At 41.9% G+C, this 16,024-nt stretch overlaps 1 protein-coding gene across 1 annotated transcript in view; it reads left to right on the forward strand.

Annotated features, from left to right (window-relative positions):
* The window catches only part of ADAMTS20 (ADAM metallopeptidase with thrombospondin type 1 motif 20), a 322,687-nt gene that overhangs the window by 13,665 nt on the left and 292,998 nt on the right, over positions 1-16,024 (forward strand). Inside the window, exons 2-3 of the mRNA XM_075344979.1 lie at positions 3,495-3,850; positions 13,752-13,914. Coding sequence (XP_075201094.1) covers positions 3,495-3,850; positions 13,752-13,914 — 519 coding nt within the window. The remainder of the gene's footprint in view (positions 1-3,494; positions 3,851-13,751; positions 13,915-16,024) is intronic.

Below are 16,024 nucleotides of genomic sequence, written 5' to 3' on the forward strand. Positions count from 1 at the left end.
CTGGGCAGTGGAGACTTCCTGGAACGACCCTGCTCTTCAAACTCGCTTCTGCCAGGGACTTTCAGATCCTGTCCGCAGTCTTGGAGGAAGCTATGTCACTCACTGTTCGTTTAGATAGATGCCTGAGAGATAAAAACACATTTATAGGTGTTTTGGTGGCGTCTCCTCCATTAGTTGACACTGTTGAACCTATACAAATTGGTGCTTGCAGAAATCCCAGAGAGAGTACAGAACTTGGAGCATCAGCTTGTTTTTGTTTATATTGTGATTGATCTGGTCACATCACAGTTCAATTAAAATTATGAATTTCTACAGAAAAAAGAAAAGGAGACTTTAAAGTGTAAAGATGCGGGTTGCAACAGTCTGAGATTGTCTCTGATACAAGAGTCCGTTTTTTTCCTACAGGTGTCCCTGGAGACGAAATCTGGTTTTAGTTTGACACCTGCACTTATGGATTCAGTTTCTGCCTTGAATCTTATTTCTGGATTACAATCCTCCATGCCTGCTAAGGAGAGATTTTCTTGCTGATTAATTGAAATCTGACAGGAGGTCAAAAGGGGTCTTTTGGTAACCATTGAACAGGCTAAAAGAAGTGCCAAACGCAAAAGTTGGAAGGTCTCTATCTTTGGGTGGGGGAGTTTGTGTGGTTTTCCTAAAAATAAATCTACGATTAAAGGTTGCATCTAGGAAGATCGCTTCTAAATTTGTAGGCTGTAATAAGATTATTAAAGTTTTGAATCCTGTAACTGTTAAACTGCAACTCTATGTGGCTTGGAAGATCAGTAACTCTTAATTTTTCCCTTTTAAAAGATTTGAGGGGACACACGGGCCTCGAGACAATATTGGGGTGAATCTGGAAGGGGACCGAGCATATGAGGTACAGCGAGTTCTTGATTCCAGGCTGGTCAGGTGCCGTTTGCAGTATCTTGTTAGGTAGAATGGTTATGGTTCTAAAGATAACTCCTAAATTAATTCAGAGAATCTTCATTCGGATCGCCTGGTGAGGAGAAAGTTCCACCTGCAACGTCAGTGGCTGGAGGCTTTTGAGGGTCCAGTGGCTCCTCATAGAAGGAGGGTAATGGAATTTTTTGGTTTTGGGACTCGATCTGTTGATCTTGTACAGTGTGGTTAGTTCCCTGCTCTGTTGAGCCACAGCACGTTTCTTCTATGCAAATGCTGATTTTTTTTTGTACTTGCTTCACTTTTATTAGTTGCTTCTCTTCAGGTGGTTTCCATTTTCCATTTTGTTTCTGTCTCTTCACATTATGAGATGGTCTTTTTATATTTACCCTTCTCCTACCTTCTCTGCTAGCTATATTTTCAGGTGGATAAGTGGTTAGAGTTCCAGCTCTTCAGCCAGGTCTTTATCCTTCATGGTAAACCTCAGTTGTTATTCCCCTCCCGGCACCTTTTCATTTTCTCTTTGTTTGGGTGTCTGGAATATTTCACGTATTTACGCTTGTTTCTGTTAATTTTCCCATCTTCTATGCTTCGTGTATGTGTGTTAGTTTCTCACCCGACACGCTTCTTTCTCCCTTTGTAAGGATTGTATCATAGCCTCCCGTTGGTTCCACAAGAGGTACAGAAAACCCCCTTGATTGCCTTTCAAGGAGTCAGGTCCGAGGAGGTGTTGTTAGTTGTGTGATTAGTGTCTTTCCTAGTCTGCCAGGAACCAGTTGGGTGCAGAGGCTGCATTTCACCTAGTTAGAACTTTCTTTATTCTGTTACCTGTTTGGGTGTGTGAGTATGTTTATATCAAGAGTTTATATTAAAATATGAAATGACAACAGTTACACTACAACTTAAAAGACATCATGGTATAAGTACTTACTAATTGTAGTGTCGCACAAACTACAACATACCTTCAACCAATCAATAAAAATAATTACTGTGGCTACTGAAAGCTTTTAATCTTGTCAGATATTTAAAGCGGATGTCCATGATCATATGATCTTTTACAGTACATTGACATAATAATTGGGGAAGAGTAATTCTCTCTAGAGGACTCAACACAACCATATATTATGAAAATCTGGCTGTTATATAATCATGTTATGTAAAAGCTAAATTGTTATACAGGTGCACGTCTTGTTAAGGTAGAGAGAGTGAGAGAGAGAGAGTCTGCGCATGCGCGGTTAAAGGATCCGTCACCAGAATCCGTCAATTGACGGGCTCTGACGGATTCCGTTGCCCATAGGCTTCCATTATAACACACGACGGACACCGACGGAACCGTCGTTGTCTGTTTTTTCAACGCACACAAAAAAAGTTACATTCTGCATTGCTTCCGCCTAACGGTCAGTCCACGAATGATCCGTCGCAAAACGGATGCAACACAAGGCCATCAGTCGCAATCCGTCGTTAATACAAGTATATGGGAAAAAACTGAATCCTGCAAATTATTTTGCAGGATTCAGTTTTTTCTCAAAGCAACTGATTGTGACTGAGGGAAAAAGACAGGAGTGTGAAAGCAGCCTTAGAGTAACAGTAGAGTTTTCAGAGTTTAGGTATCAGAGTCTTGACCAGCCGAACCTGTGTGTATCACTTCTTGACCAAGATAGATTTTTATCCACTGCCAGTAAATAATTGACATGCAAAAGTATATTGGTAAATTGTATATATTTTTATATATAGTCTTTATTCACTAAAATGCAATACCTTTAAAGGGTACACATCAGATTCCCCACGACCTCCAAACTCTACTAGAATCTTCCAAAGCCTTATTCCTGCATTTTAATCAAGTGTATGGTGTGCCGAAACTCTGCTGATGTGAGTATCAAAAAGTGTTATATTGCTGCTCATGACATAGTAATTAGCCACAACAAATCTGGTGGGGTGTGTATTCTCCGGATAGTCCTGCCTTGGGTGTTGTAATCATGCCCATCTTGTTGACCGTACCACATCAAAGCTTTAGTACAGTAGATCTCAAGCAGGCACGCTACATCTTGCATCGAAGATATGACTGGGGACAGTGAAGTAGATGTCATTCCTACCAAGCTGTCGTGACGACAACATCCGAGGCAAAACGAAACTGGGGGAATAGGTACCCATTGAAATAGTCACTAGAGATGGACGAATAGTAACTATTTGTGTTTGGATTATGCTTGGATTATTCGTAGTGACACTATTCCAATATTCGTAATGGCAAGAAAAATGCTATTGATTTGCATTAGGTTAGTTATTCATGATGAATACTGGAATAGTACTTTGGGTTTTGTTACAAATAATCCAAACATGAATAGTTGCTATTTGCTCATCACTAGTCTTGGTTACTTATGTCATACATATCATGAGCAGCGACATAACATTGTTTTTGCCGCTCATTTCAGCAGAGTTTTGGCACACCACACAGTTGATTAAAATGCGGAAATAGGACTCTGAAAGGTACTGATGGCTCTTTGGAGGCTGACCGGTTTCCTATAATGCTTACACACATGCATATTATACAGTAGTTTTGTGGTATATCATGTTTAATTCATTGTTTTATATTGCAGCAAGTTTTGTGAAAACACTTTCATCATATGAGATTGTCATACCATCTCGAGTGAACAATTTTGGACAAGTGTTCCCTTCTAACCAACATTTCAGAAGAAAGAAAAGAAGTCTTGAACCTGAAACTTTACATCCTGTCGTGAACAGGACTTATTATCACATTGCTGCCTATGGCCAGCTCTTCCATTTTAACCTTACCAATGATGCAAGCTTTATTGCGGATTCTTACAATGTTATCCATATTGGAAACCAAAGTCATGTCCACCTTGACTTCTCGGACCTCAAGCATTGTTTCCACAGTGGGCATGTCAATGGTCTGGAAACACATCCTGCGATCTTAAGTCTCTGTGGTGGCATGGTAAGTTTATAAAAATATATGTTTCTTTTTGTTTTACATAGCTAAAAAATATTATTGCTATAGCTTGTCTAATTGTCCAAATACTAAAGTTTTTTCCAATTTAAATTGATGTACAAAAAAAATTAACTCCAAGAGTTTTGTATATTTCCTTTCTATACTTTTGTTAAAGAATGACTTTAATTTGTAATTTATAAATGTTTATCTGTTATTCTATGTGCTGTAGTCAAAATACAAGGCCCCAGAAATAAAATTAAAGAAGCACTCCAGAAATTTTATTGTATTCTCCCATAATCTGCACCTCTTTAAAGTATACTGTATTCACTTCCCTTTAGCTCAGCTTCTGTTATTTTCTGATCAGACACCATTTTGAACGTTAGATTTAACTGTTGGCTCTATGTAGCTTGCTACAATCCCGCCATATATCAGCACTAGAGATGAGTGAATCCAGACATTACTGAATACAGACTTTATGAAAAAACAAATCAGTGTTCGAGTTCGGAGTTCGGGTACTTTACTTATGCAAACCACTGACGCGAACACTGCTATGCTTGGGTACGCTTGGTGCTGAGCCTAGTGCAAGCCACTTGAAGTGTTTGAATGGCGCACACTGGGGGTTAAATCGACATTATTGGATAGTGTGCACCCCAGAAAAAAAAATGAAAAAAACCTGTCCACCCTCCCCCGGATGTGATCTGTTTATGGCTGGCTGCATGTGGGTGGAGTCCGAACTGCCCAATTAGTGACTTTAAGTGAGGTTCAGATTAAGTTTGGGTCCAGAAGAGAACGTTATCTAAAGTCTGTCTGACGCCGCCGAACCGAACTTGTTTGGATTCGCTCATCACCAATCAGCACAGTGTCATATGGCAGCTAGAGTCAGTGGTACCAAACTTGCTGGGGGAAACCGGAGTTGGAGTTGGTGTTCATTTTGGTGTAGTCAGAGTCGGTATAAAATGGACCGACTCCTAAAATATATAATACATTGGGGACAGTAGTGCAATGTAGAATGTGCTGAATATTTTTTCATAGCAATTTGGCAAAGTCATGAAATGTCCTATAAATGGCTGTTCTATTCCTGATCTAAGGCTACATTCACACAGCATTTTTGCTGCGTGTTTTGAGGATACGTTTTTCAGCTGCAAAAGCAGATCAGCTTTTTACACAACCGCATCACCTGAAAGGTTTTTGAGCTCATAGATAATGTTTTCAATAGCAAAAGCAGATTAGAAAAATGCCACACAAGCTGACATGCTCATTCTTTGTGAGGATCTGTTTTTGAGCCCAAAAACGGATCCTCACAAAACGATTGTGCCTGAATGTCATATCTTGAAACCCCTTGACTTTGCTGGGATGGCCAGAGTGACTGCATTTCACTGCAAAAAACGGATCCGCAAAAACACGGTGTGTGAATATATGTAGCGCCTGAGGATCTGTCACGGTTTCGCCGCCCCCTGTCCACATGGCTAGGGGGCAGAGCAGTCTCCCGAGCCTCACTTCTGGAGCTTGGATGCTATAAAAACTGACCTCTCCAGTGAACCAGCGCCGGCTATAAGCTTAGCGCTGCTTTGCCTGTAATTTCTGGTCCTGTAAGTGTTATCCTAATCCATCTGTGCCTGTGCCCCCGTGCCCTGTCTGTGTTCCATCCCCTATTCATCCCCCCATTCATCTGTCCCCTCTCCTACCTCCCCACTCGGTTGTTTCCTCTGGTACTGACCTCGGCCTGACCTTGACTCCGCTTCTGCTCTTTCCTCCGGTCCTCCTTCTGCTCGTACTGTGCTTGATCCGGCCCACCTGACCATTCCTTGCACACCCCACAGCTCTGCTACCCAGCTGTGCTGTGAGGCAGTGTACGAGCACACACTGTGTATCTACTTCCTGGTTCTTGTTGCTCCGTGTAGTGTCTTCTGCTGCAGAGCTCCGGCTCCCCCTGGTGGCAGCTTGACAGGATCTAGGCTTTGTCTTAGCTGAGATAAGTCTGTGTTGCACTTGAGCACCAGTGACGCTCCTCCTGTACAGTCAAGGGTAAAAAGTAAACACACTCAGAAAGAAGGAAGGCCGCACTCATCTCAGAATTGCTAAAGTGACCAGGATAAGGCTAGTTTCACACTTGCGTTGGACGGCTTCCGTAGCATTGCGTTGTGTGACGGGGATGCAACGGATGCGTTGCATATAGTGGCACAACGCAATGCTACGGATCGTACAAAATAACATAAAGCGTTATTTATTTATTTATTTTTTCTTCTTTATAGTACCGGCAGCCGACTATTGTGAACGATCAGCTGATCGCTCTTAATACCCGGCGGCCGAGCGCTCAGCTGAGTGCCCTGACATGCCGGCGGCCGAGCGCTCAGCTGAGTGCCCTGACATGCCGGCAGCCGAGCGCTCAGCTGAGTGCCCTGACATGCCGTTGACCGAGCGCTCAGCTGAGTGCCCTGATATGCCGGTGGCCGAGCGCACAGCTGAGTGCCCTGACATGCCGGCAGCCGAGCGCTCAGCTGAGTGCCCTGACATGCCGTTGACCGAGCGCTCAGCTGAGTGCCCTGATATGCCGGCGGCCGAGCGCTCAGCTGAGTGCCCTGACATGCCGGCGGCCGAGCGCTCAGCTGAGTGCCCTGACATGCCGGCGGCCGAGCGCTCAGCTGAGTGCCCTGACATGCCGGCGGCGGAGCGCGCAGCTGAGTGCCCTGACATGCCGGCGGCCGAGCGCTCAGCTGAGTGCCCTGACATGCCGGCGGCCGAGCGCTCAGCTGAGCGCTATAACATGCCGGCGGCTGAGCGCTCAGCTGAGTGCCCTGACATGCCGGCGGCCGAGCGCTCAGCTGAGTGCCCTGACATGCCGGCGGCCGAGCGCTCAGCTGATTGCCCTGACATGCCGGCGGTCGAGCGCTCAGCTGAGTGCCCTGACATGCCGGCGGCCGAGCGCTCAGCTGAGTGCCCTGACATGCCGGCGGCCGAGCGCTCAGCTGAGTGCCCTGACATGCCGGCGGCCGAGCGCTCAGCTGAGTGCCCTGACATGCCGGTGGCCGGGCGATCAGCTGAGTGCCCTGAAATGCCGGCGGCCGGGCGATCAGCTGAGTGCCCTGACATGCCGGCGTCCGGGCGCTCAGCTGAGTGCCCTGACATGCCGGCGGCCGAGTGCTCAGCTGAGTGCCCTGACATGCCGGCGGCCGGGCGATCAGCTGAGTGCCCTGACATGCCGGCGGCCGAGCGCTCAGCTGAGTGCCCTGACATGCCGGCGGCCGAGCGCTCAGCTGAACGTTCGGCCACCGAGAAATAAAATAAAGTTTGTGATTTTAAAAAAAAAAAAGAGAGCATGCGCAGTGAAAAATAAAGGTTTCCGCTGCTCAAAAAAAGTTACATGCAGCGTTCCATCCGCCCGGCGCAGCGTCAAAATAACGATGCTGCGTCATCCAGCGGATGCAACGCTGACACTTGCGTTACAGTGCGTCGTCCATACAAGTCTATGGAGAATAGCGCAGTGCGTTAACGGACTGCGCTATTCTCCATAGTGACGGACTGCGCTGAACGCAAGTGTGAAAGTAGCTTAACGAGATTAAGGTCATTACTTCTTAAAGCATATTTAAACTTTCAATAAACTGCATAAATCAATAGTCCAATATATTGTATATTCTCTCTGTATGCTTGATGCTTGTTTGTTTTTTCTTTGAGCTCATGTACTTTTGGGAGGATAGCTTCTATACAATATACATACAATATACAGGGAAAATACAGCAACAGGATTGAGGAGGACTTATATGAGGACTTGTATATGTATAGAAGCCAAAACATCAAGTTATTAGCTCTGTTATCATTTTCTTTGTTCCTGGAGTATGATACACAACAAACTGGCTCCTTCCTCCCCTCTTCATAGACTGAAGCAATCTGATGTGAAACATTTAGTGAGCTGTACCTAAGAAAAGCCTGAGATTGGAAATTCAAAGTAAATCTAATGACATATCTTACAAACTTTATATTTGTCATCTGTACTATTGATTTATGCAAAGTTTGTTTTATTTCCATCTAAAATTATACAGTGGGGAAAATAAGTATTTGATACACTGTCGACTCCCACCTACAAAGAATGTAGAGGTCTAAAATTTTGATCATAGGTACACTTCAACTGAGAGAAAGAGAATCTACAGGAAACATCTGACCTCTGTAATTGCAAACAAAGGTTTCTGTACCAAATATTAAGTTCTGTTTTTCTATTGTATCAAATACGTATTTTTTCATGCAATTAAATCCAAATTGAAAAAATCATACAATGTGATTTTCTGGATTTTATTTTAGATTCTGTCTCTCACAGGTGAAGTGTACAATTACAGACCTCTCCATTCTTTGTAGGTGGGAAAACTTGCAAAATTGTCAGTGCATCAAATACTTATTTTCCCCACTGTACATGGTTCCCTGTTCTTGCTGGAATTATGATATACATTATTTTTTTATAGGACAAAATTATTTTGAGAGTGAATTTAGATGATTACAAAATGTCTAAGAAGCTCCCTATGAAGTAAGCTGTATTTGAGCATTTCACGGTGACTCAAGATGAAAAATATTTTGTGTGTCAATGTATGACAAGTGACCCAGATGAAAAAAAAATTGCTGTGATGCCAAAATCAGTGCATGCTCAGGCAGTGATAAAAATGCTCCTACAAGAACTTCCAAAATAAAAAGACATTTACAACGCTTCCACCCTGAAGTTTTCAAAGCTGTGACTGAGAAAGATAATAGCAGCACCAAGAAACCAGTGCCCAGCACTTCCTGCAGGACAAAGGTGGAGGAAAGAGCATCTCAAACATCATTAACAAGATATTTTGTAAGTGACAAAGTTACTGTAACAATGACAGCAGATATGTTTAAAAGACAGCTCATACAGCTTGTTGTGAAGGACGGTGTACCATTATCATTATTTGCACGACCAGCTTTTACAGCTCTTAATGGAGAAATGGCCCACAAACTTGTTTTTTTCTGGAAAGAGAAAGTATTAGAAAATTAGTGATTGAAGAAGCCCTTAAACAAAAGAAAGATCTTAAAAATACTCTCAAAGGACGTTTTATGTTGCTTATAATGGATGCCTGCGCACGTCACAGAGTGAACTATTTTGCCATCAATGTTTGATATGTTTGCGACAACAAAGAAATTGTTACCAAGACACTGGCAGTAAAAGATACTAAAGCTCATCATACCAGCCAGTTTCTCCAGGCCTTAGTGGAAAAAGTTCTGCAAGATTACGAACTGAAAAAATAACAGGTTCCTGCTTTTGTAATAGACAATGCTTCAAACATAAGTACAATTAAACTGATGAATGAGAGTAATGAACAACAACTAGAAGAAAGTTTAGCATTCAGTATGTTTGAGATGGAAGGCCACAGTGCTGTTCATGTAACTGAGGGACAAACAAATGTTACAACAGAAGAACAGCAAAAGGATACTTTAGAATTAGATGATCTCGTTGAAGCTGCGTCAAAACACTTTCATATTCATCACATGCTCTGTGTTGTGCACACGCTGCAGCAGGCAATAGGAGATAGTCTGCAAGAGGGACATGCTGGAAATCTGATTGGAAAAGTGAGAAAATTAGTTATTGCCGCCAGAACCCCTAAAATTGATTCCATCTTGAGAGACGTGCTGGGAAAGGGGCAATTGTCGATCAAGCCACTCGGTGGGGCAGCATTTATTTAATGATTGAGCGATTCTTTGAACTAAAACCGTTTCTTATAGATATGGCTAACCCCCAGGTAACCCTAAATGAAGGTCAATGGACACAGATGGCTGAATTGAAGGAATTGCTTAATCCCATTTACCGTGACTAAAAAATTACAAGCTGAGGATTTAACTCCTGGCATTTTAATAAGAACTTGCTATTTTGCCTGTCCCAAAGAGGAGGTTTAATCACAGATGGCATTTCTGCTTCAATGAAATGGAGAGAGACACAGCTATTGGAAAATAAAATTCTTCTGGCAGCTGTTTATGTGGGCCCAAGTCATCGTATACTGCTTGATGATCAACAGCTTACTAAAGGAAAAGAAGCTCTGACTGAGGTAGCAGTTAGGATGAGTGGTCTACAGGACTGCGAGGCGCAAGAGGACTTGGGTCCTGACAGTGCTACTGCTGCCATATCTTCAACCTCATCAGATGAGGAGTTTAACTTTGACAAGTATTTGGATGACATGGAGCAGGCAAAGCGTTGCCGCAAGGAAAAAGATTTCACTCTGTCTCCTATAGCAGCAGATTGACCATATTTCAGCAACATTTTTCACTTGCTCTCAAAGAAATAGAAAAATTCAACCGTTCATCAAAATTGACTATGCCTGAGGCAATTCCTATAGAGCTCAGAATATTCTGCAGCGATTTGACAGCACAGGTGCATGTCAAATCGCTGCAGAAACACTGCATAATGAATGCAGTTTTTTTGTTAAAAAAAGCTGATATCATGCCCTCGGGATGTTTCCCCCACCATAGACAGAGTGGGAACTGCATCCAGAACGCAGAAATAATTGACATGCTGCTTTTATAAACTCACGGATTTGGGTCAAAATTTTAGCACCCAAATCGCTGCGTTCATAAAAGCAACATGCGCACGTCTCATGCACAATCTTCCTAGATTGTGCAGGGGACGCAGGACGCATGCATTTATGCTGCAGTGCAATACGCAGTGTAAATGCATGCCATTACGCAACGTGCGCACGAGCCCTTACTTGGGTTGGAGGCAAGCCGTAGCCACATGGGCAACAACTCTAACTATAAGGGCTCATGCGCACGTTGCGTAATATCATGCATTTACGCTGCGTATTGCACTGCAGCATAAATGCATGTGTCCTGCGTCCCCTGCACAATCTAGGTAGATTGTGCATGAGACGTGCGCACGTTGCTTTTATGAACGCAGCGATTTGGGTGCTAAAATTTTGACAAAAATCCGTGAGTTCATAAAAGCAGCATGTCAATTATTTCTGTGTTCTGGATGCAGCTCCCACTCTGTCTATGGTGGGGGTAGCATCCCGAGCGCATGAAATCGGCTTTTTTTTAACAAAAAAACTGCATTCCTTATGGGAGCCGCAGGTTTGGCTTACCGACTCCACAGCCCTGTGAGAAACAGTGTGATTATTCATATAGGCCCCTAAATATGCTAAGAGACTATAACTATACAGTCAGAAGGGCTGAAATGGCATCATCTACAGTTTGTCTACCCATATCCTGTCCACCGCCATTAACTTGAGAACGGCAGCAGCTATAGGCATAGAAGTGATGTCTAGGTATAGTAAAGTAGCCATGCGCTACGCAATGAAACCAACCATAGCGACACCTGGTGGAAAACAACAGAGTTAGCATTTTTATCTCGAAAACGGAACGAGATAGAGAAAAAAAGTGAATTACAAAGTTGTAGGGCATCATCAATTCAATACGAATTGACACCTTACATACAGAAATGCTATGATTAGAATGTGTAAAACTCACAAGGCTGCGGACGTGAAGCGATACCTCATGGAGACCTTCCTACAAGTCATTGGGTATGGTGGCTGTGTGGAGTGGCCTCCACGCTCACCTGACCTATCCCCATTGGACTTCTTTCTGTGAGGTCACATCAAACAGCAGGTGTATGCGACCCCTCCACCAACATTGCAGGATCTACGACGACGTATTACAGATGCTTGTGCAAATGTGTCACCTACTATATTGTACAACGTGGAGCAAGATACAGTATGCTCTCCAGAGTCCAGATGGGCATTGCAGCTGACTGTGGCCACTTTGAGCATCAAAGTTAAATGAGTGCCATATGCGTGACCAGCATTCAATGTTTTGGGGGGGTCATGGGTTTCATATCACAGCATTTTTGTATGCAAGGTGTCGATTCGTATTGAATTGATGCTAACTCCTTTGTTTTTAACCAGGTGGCGCTATAGGTGGTTTCATTGCGTAGTGCAAGGCTACTTTACTATACCTAGACACCACTTCTATGCCTATAGCTGCCGCCATTCTCAAGTTAATAGCGGTGGACAGGATATGGGCGGACACACTGTATAACTATGTACCCTATCTACCCCAGAGACAGGCCAACTTGTGTGACATGACATCTAAAACTTAGTAAGGAATTTAAAAAAAAAAAAATGTTTACTAGTGCCTTACCTTACAGAAAGACTTTGCAGAGAGGTTTGATAGATCCCATAGTTATTTTTCTCATTTTAAATGCTTTTTATTTCATAATGTTTGGGTCCTTCATCTAATATGAGTTACCTCTCTGCCTTCTTAATAGTTGCTCAGAGATCTGCTTTATAGTAGCCACAAAGGTGTATCTTAAGGCTATATTCTCATGTTGCATTTTTGCTGTGTTTTCTTAATGCAAATTAAAATCTGATTTTTACAGTAGCAGCAAAAGCTATTTTTCACTCATATATAACAATGGGTAAATGCCCAAACCCTGTTATCAGTGCAGGTATAGCAGGATGTGAAAACCATTTATTTTTGTGATTGTCCCATGTCTTGGGTGTTAGTTTCTTCTGACTTCAAATACAGTTAAATTAGTGATAAGTAATGTTATGTGTTAGGGTGCGTGCCCACGATCAGTGTTTGCTGCGTTTTGGATGTAGCATGCTTCAGCTGCGTCCAAAACGCTGCGGTGTACAATGCAAGCACAATGGATGGGATTTCTAGAAATCCCGTGCCCACTGTGCTTGTTTTTTACGCAGCAAATACTGATCTGCGGAGCGTCTTTCCAGACTGCAGCATGTCAATTGTTTGCTGCGGAATTGCATGCATCCTCCATAGAGAGAACACAAGTGAGAAACCACTGCGAACTGAACCCTGATCGTGGGTACAAGCTGCTGTGGTCTCCTGCAGAGGAGACTCACGGACCTGCAAGTCAGGACTCACTGCATACAGGACACAGTGTGTCCTGATCGCGGGCTCATACCCTTAAAGTGAACAATGCCCGAACAAGGTGTTAAATAAACGATACCCAACCAAGGTGTTAAATAAACAAGGCTCCACCAATTCAACTTCCCCCACTGTTTTTACATTTGAAATTGTGTATTTTTCATGAACTCATGTAACCTTAGTTCACAGCTGTACTTCATACATTAATCTGTTATTTTGTTCAGAATAGTCATTACTTTTTCAGACATAAAATACTTTTTTACCTAAATAATTTGATAAACTTGACCTTTTTTTTTTTTTACAAAAATGTCTTATGGTGTCACATGCCTTGCATTGGTGGCCTAACAAACACTTTGTATTGTTTATACTTATGCAGGTGAATTTTCGGATCCTGAAATAGAAAGTTGAAAATATGATACCTTGCTACATGTGATCCAATTCCGTATTCCAGAGAAATATGTTTTCTTAATATGTAAACGAGCTTTAAAGAGCTATGGACTGGACACTTAATTTAAAATAACTCCGGAGCCATATTCTCAGGGAAATCTATGTTCGGTTCATGGCCCGGAACTGCTCATTATTTTAAGAAAAACGTAGATTTCTTTGGAATAAGACATCGGATCGCAGATATCAAGGTTTCATTTTAATCAATTTTCTATGACCAGCATGCCCATATAGATGACTTAGGAGGGTTGATCCTTCTAACCGATTTCCTTTTAAGACTTTTTTTTTTTTATAAAGTTTCATAAAAAATTGTCAAGCATCAAAAATTATTAGAAATGTATGGGCAACATAAATATTTGATTCATCTAATGGATCATTTTCTGACAATACTTTTCAAATCGTTTGTATTTTAAGCAACTGCAAATTTAGTAATGCCATAATGTAAGATACATGGAGAAAAGAATGTATCACCATGCAAAATATATTTATTCTGATTCTAAATGATTTGTTCTAATACAGGTATTTATGTAAATTTAGAATTGTATGATAGATGTGATTCTAATGAAAACATCACTTTTTTGTTACATAGATTGGCACTTTTAGAACACATGATGGAGAATATTATTTAGAACCATTGATGAAATACGGTGGCAAGGAGCATAAAGATGAGCACAGCAAGCCACATCTTCTCTACAAAAAGCAACAAAAAACTGGGAAATCTGAAGTGACCGATCCAAACTGTGATATATCAGGTATAGTCTCACTGGTGGATCACAGGAACGTTTTTAAAGGGCTTGTCCACTATTAGGACAACTCCTTCTCATTCCCTATGTTTGGCCCTATTAAATTAAAAAAAAAATTATACTCCCCTTGCATGCTGGCGCGGTTCTTGCAGTGTTGGTACTCGCATTCCCGGGGCTTACATGAGGTTGTGACATTACGCAAGCCTGTGAACAATAACTGCCTGCTTCTTTCTCCCTGCCTTAAGACATGTGAGTACTCAACAGAAAGTGAGCGCTGCTGGGTGCTTACCTTCCGTTGATTGCTCATACGTCCGAAGGTGGGGAGAGAGAACCCAGCAGTGATTGGTTGAGCGGCATGCATGATGTTACAACCTCACATGAGCCCCAGGAACGCAATTGAGAGTTTGGGAATTTCTTGTCCATGGACCAAAAATTTCAATCTTTTGGTCATCTTGCCATTTAGTTATCACTCTTGCCTTATGACATGGTGCTCCTTCACACTGGAAAAAGCATTGTTCATCACCATATTGCTCCTTGGTTGTTAGGAAAAGTTGCTATTGGAGGATGATTAGATGCCATTCTTTAGGGTCTCAAAATTAGGTAAATTCAACCACAGATGAACAACAACAAATGACAAATTACACTTTATTTTAACAAAAACTAGGCAAAAACGCAAAAGCAGTGTGTAAAGAATTAAGCGCAAATTACTGCTTCCATAGGAATTAAGCTGCAAATCAAATGTCCATGATTGTTTGTTTATCAGCAAGTGTGAACACCTCTATATAGGAACAGAATTTTTTTTTTTTTTTTTGCTGGTATGGCTTAAGTAGGCATTTGTTAACACAATGCCAAAGAGGAAAGTGATCAGTAATGACCTTAATGAAACAGTTGTTTCTGCGCATCGATCTGGTAAGGGTTTATAAGTACATTGCCAAACAATCTGGAGTCCATCATTCTACAGTGAGAAATTTTATTCACAAGTGGAAAACATTTAAGACAGTTGACAGTTTTCACAGAAGTGAATGTTCTGCAAATTTGCCATGCTCCGAATTTAAAGGTCTTACATAGCACGTTAATTATTCAAGTTCAGGATAGTGCAAATAGAAAAAGACTGAGCAAGTATGGCATAGTTGGAAGGGTTGAAGGAAGAAAACCTCTTTTTCTAAAAAAACAAAAAAAAAAAAAAAAAAAAAGCATGGCTATAATTTGCAAACAAATTACAAGACCTATGGAAGAATATGCCCAATTCATGGATGTGTTTGGTAAAACACCTTGAATCAATTCAAACGAATCGATGCAAAACTGCAACTTTAACTTGCGGTTTCCAACTTTTGGTTATATTTTTTTTTTTTACGCTGGTCCCAGCCAACTATTCCAAAGTGGAAAGGCCCGCCTGGCAAATTCATCAAAATTGACGCCACCTTATGAGATGACTAAGATTTCTGGCAGTTGTTAGATGTGCTGAACACACTAATAAATTAGTCAAAAACTACCAGTCTTAATGAATCATTCGTAATGTATTTTGGCCAAAAAATATCTTTTGTATAATTCCCTACTCTCTGTTTGGCGAAAGCCAAGTGTTTGCATATCAACAAAAGACCCTAATACGAATTTTCGAGCATAGTGGTGAAGGCATAATGATTTGAGCTTGTTTGGAAGCCACATCATCTAGTCACTGTGTAGTCATTAAGTCAACCATAAGCACTTCTGTATACCAAAGTATTTCAGAGTCAAATCTGAGGCCATCAATCCAAAAGCGTGACCAAAACTGGATCTTGCAACCGGACAATGATCTCAAGCACATCAGCAAATTTTCATCATGATGGCTGAAAAAGAAAAAGAATCAATATGATGCAACAGCCCAGTCAGTTTTTCAGTCCACCTAGCTGAAATGCTGTCCCAGTAACTTAAGAGAGCTGTGCTTAACCCCTTCACTGTACATCATATATCGGGTCTCTGATTATTCAGCCATCATATGCCTCTAATAGCTGCGGGTTGAGCAGAGTTCTGCCCACTGCTGTAAGTCTATGACAACAGAATTTACTGCTCGCCAGCAAGGGGGCACATCATTCCACATACCCATTGGAGTTTTTGTTAGGCCTGAAACACACGTCCTTGA

The sequence above is a fragment of the Anomaloglossus baeobatrachus genome, chromosome 4, assembly GCF_048569485.1.
Source record: "Anomaloglossus baeobatrachus isolate aAnoBae1 chromosome 4, aAnoBae1.hap1, whole genome shotgun sequence".
NCBI lineage: Eukaryota > Metazoa > Chordata > Amphibia > Anura > Aromobatidae > Anomaloglossus > Anomaloglossus baeobatrachus.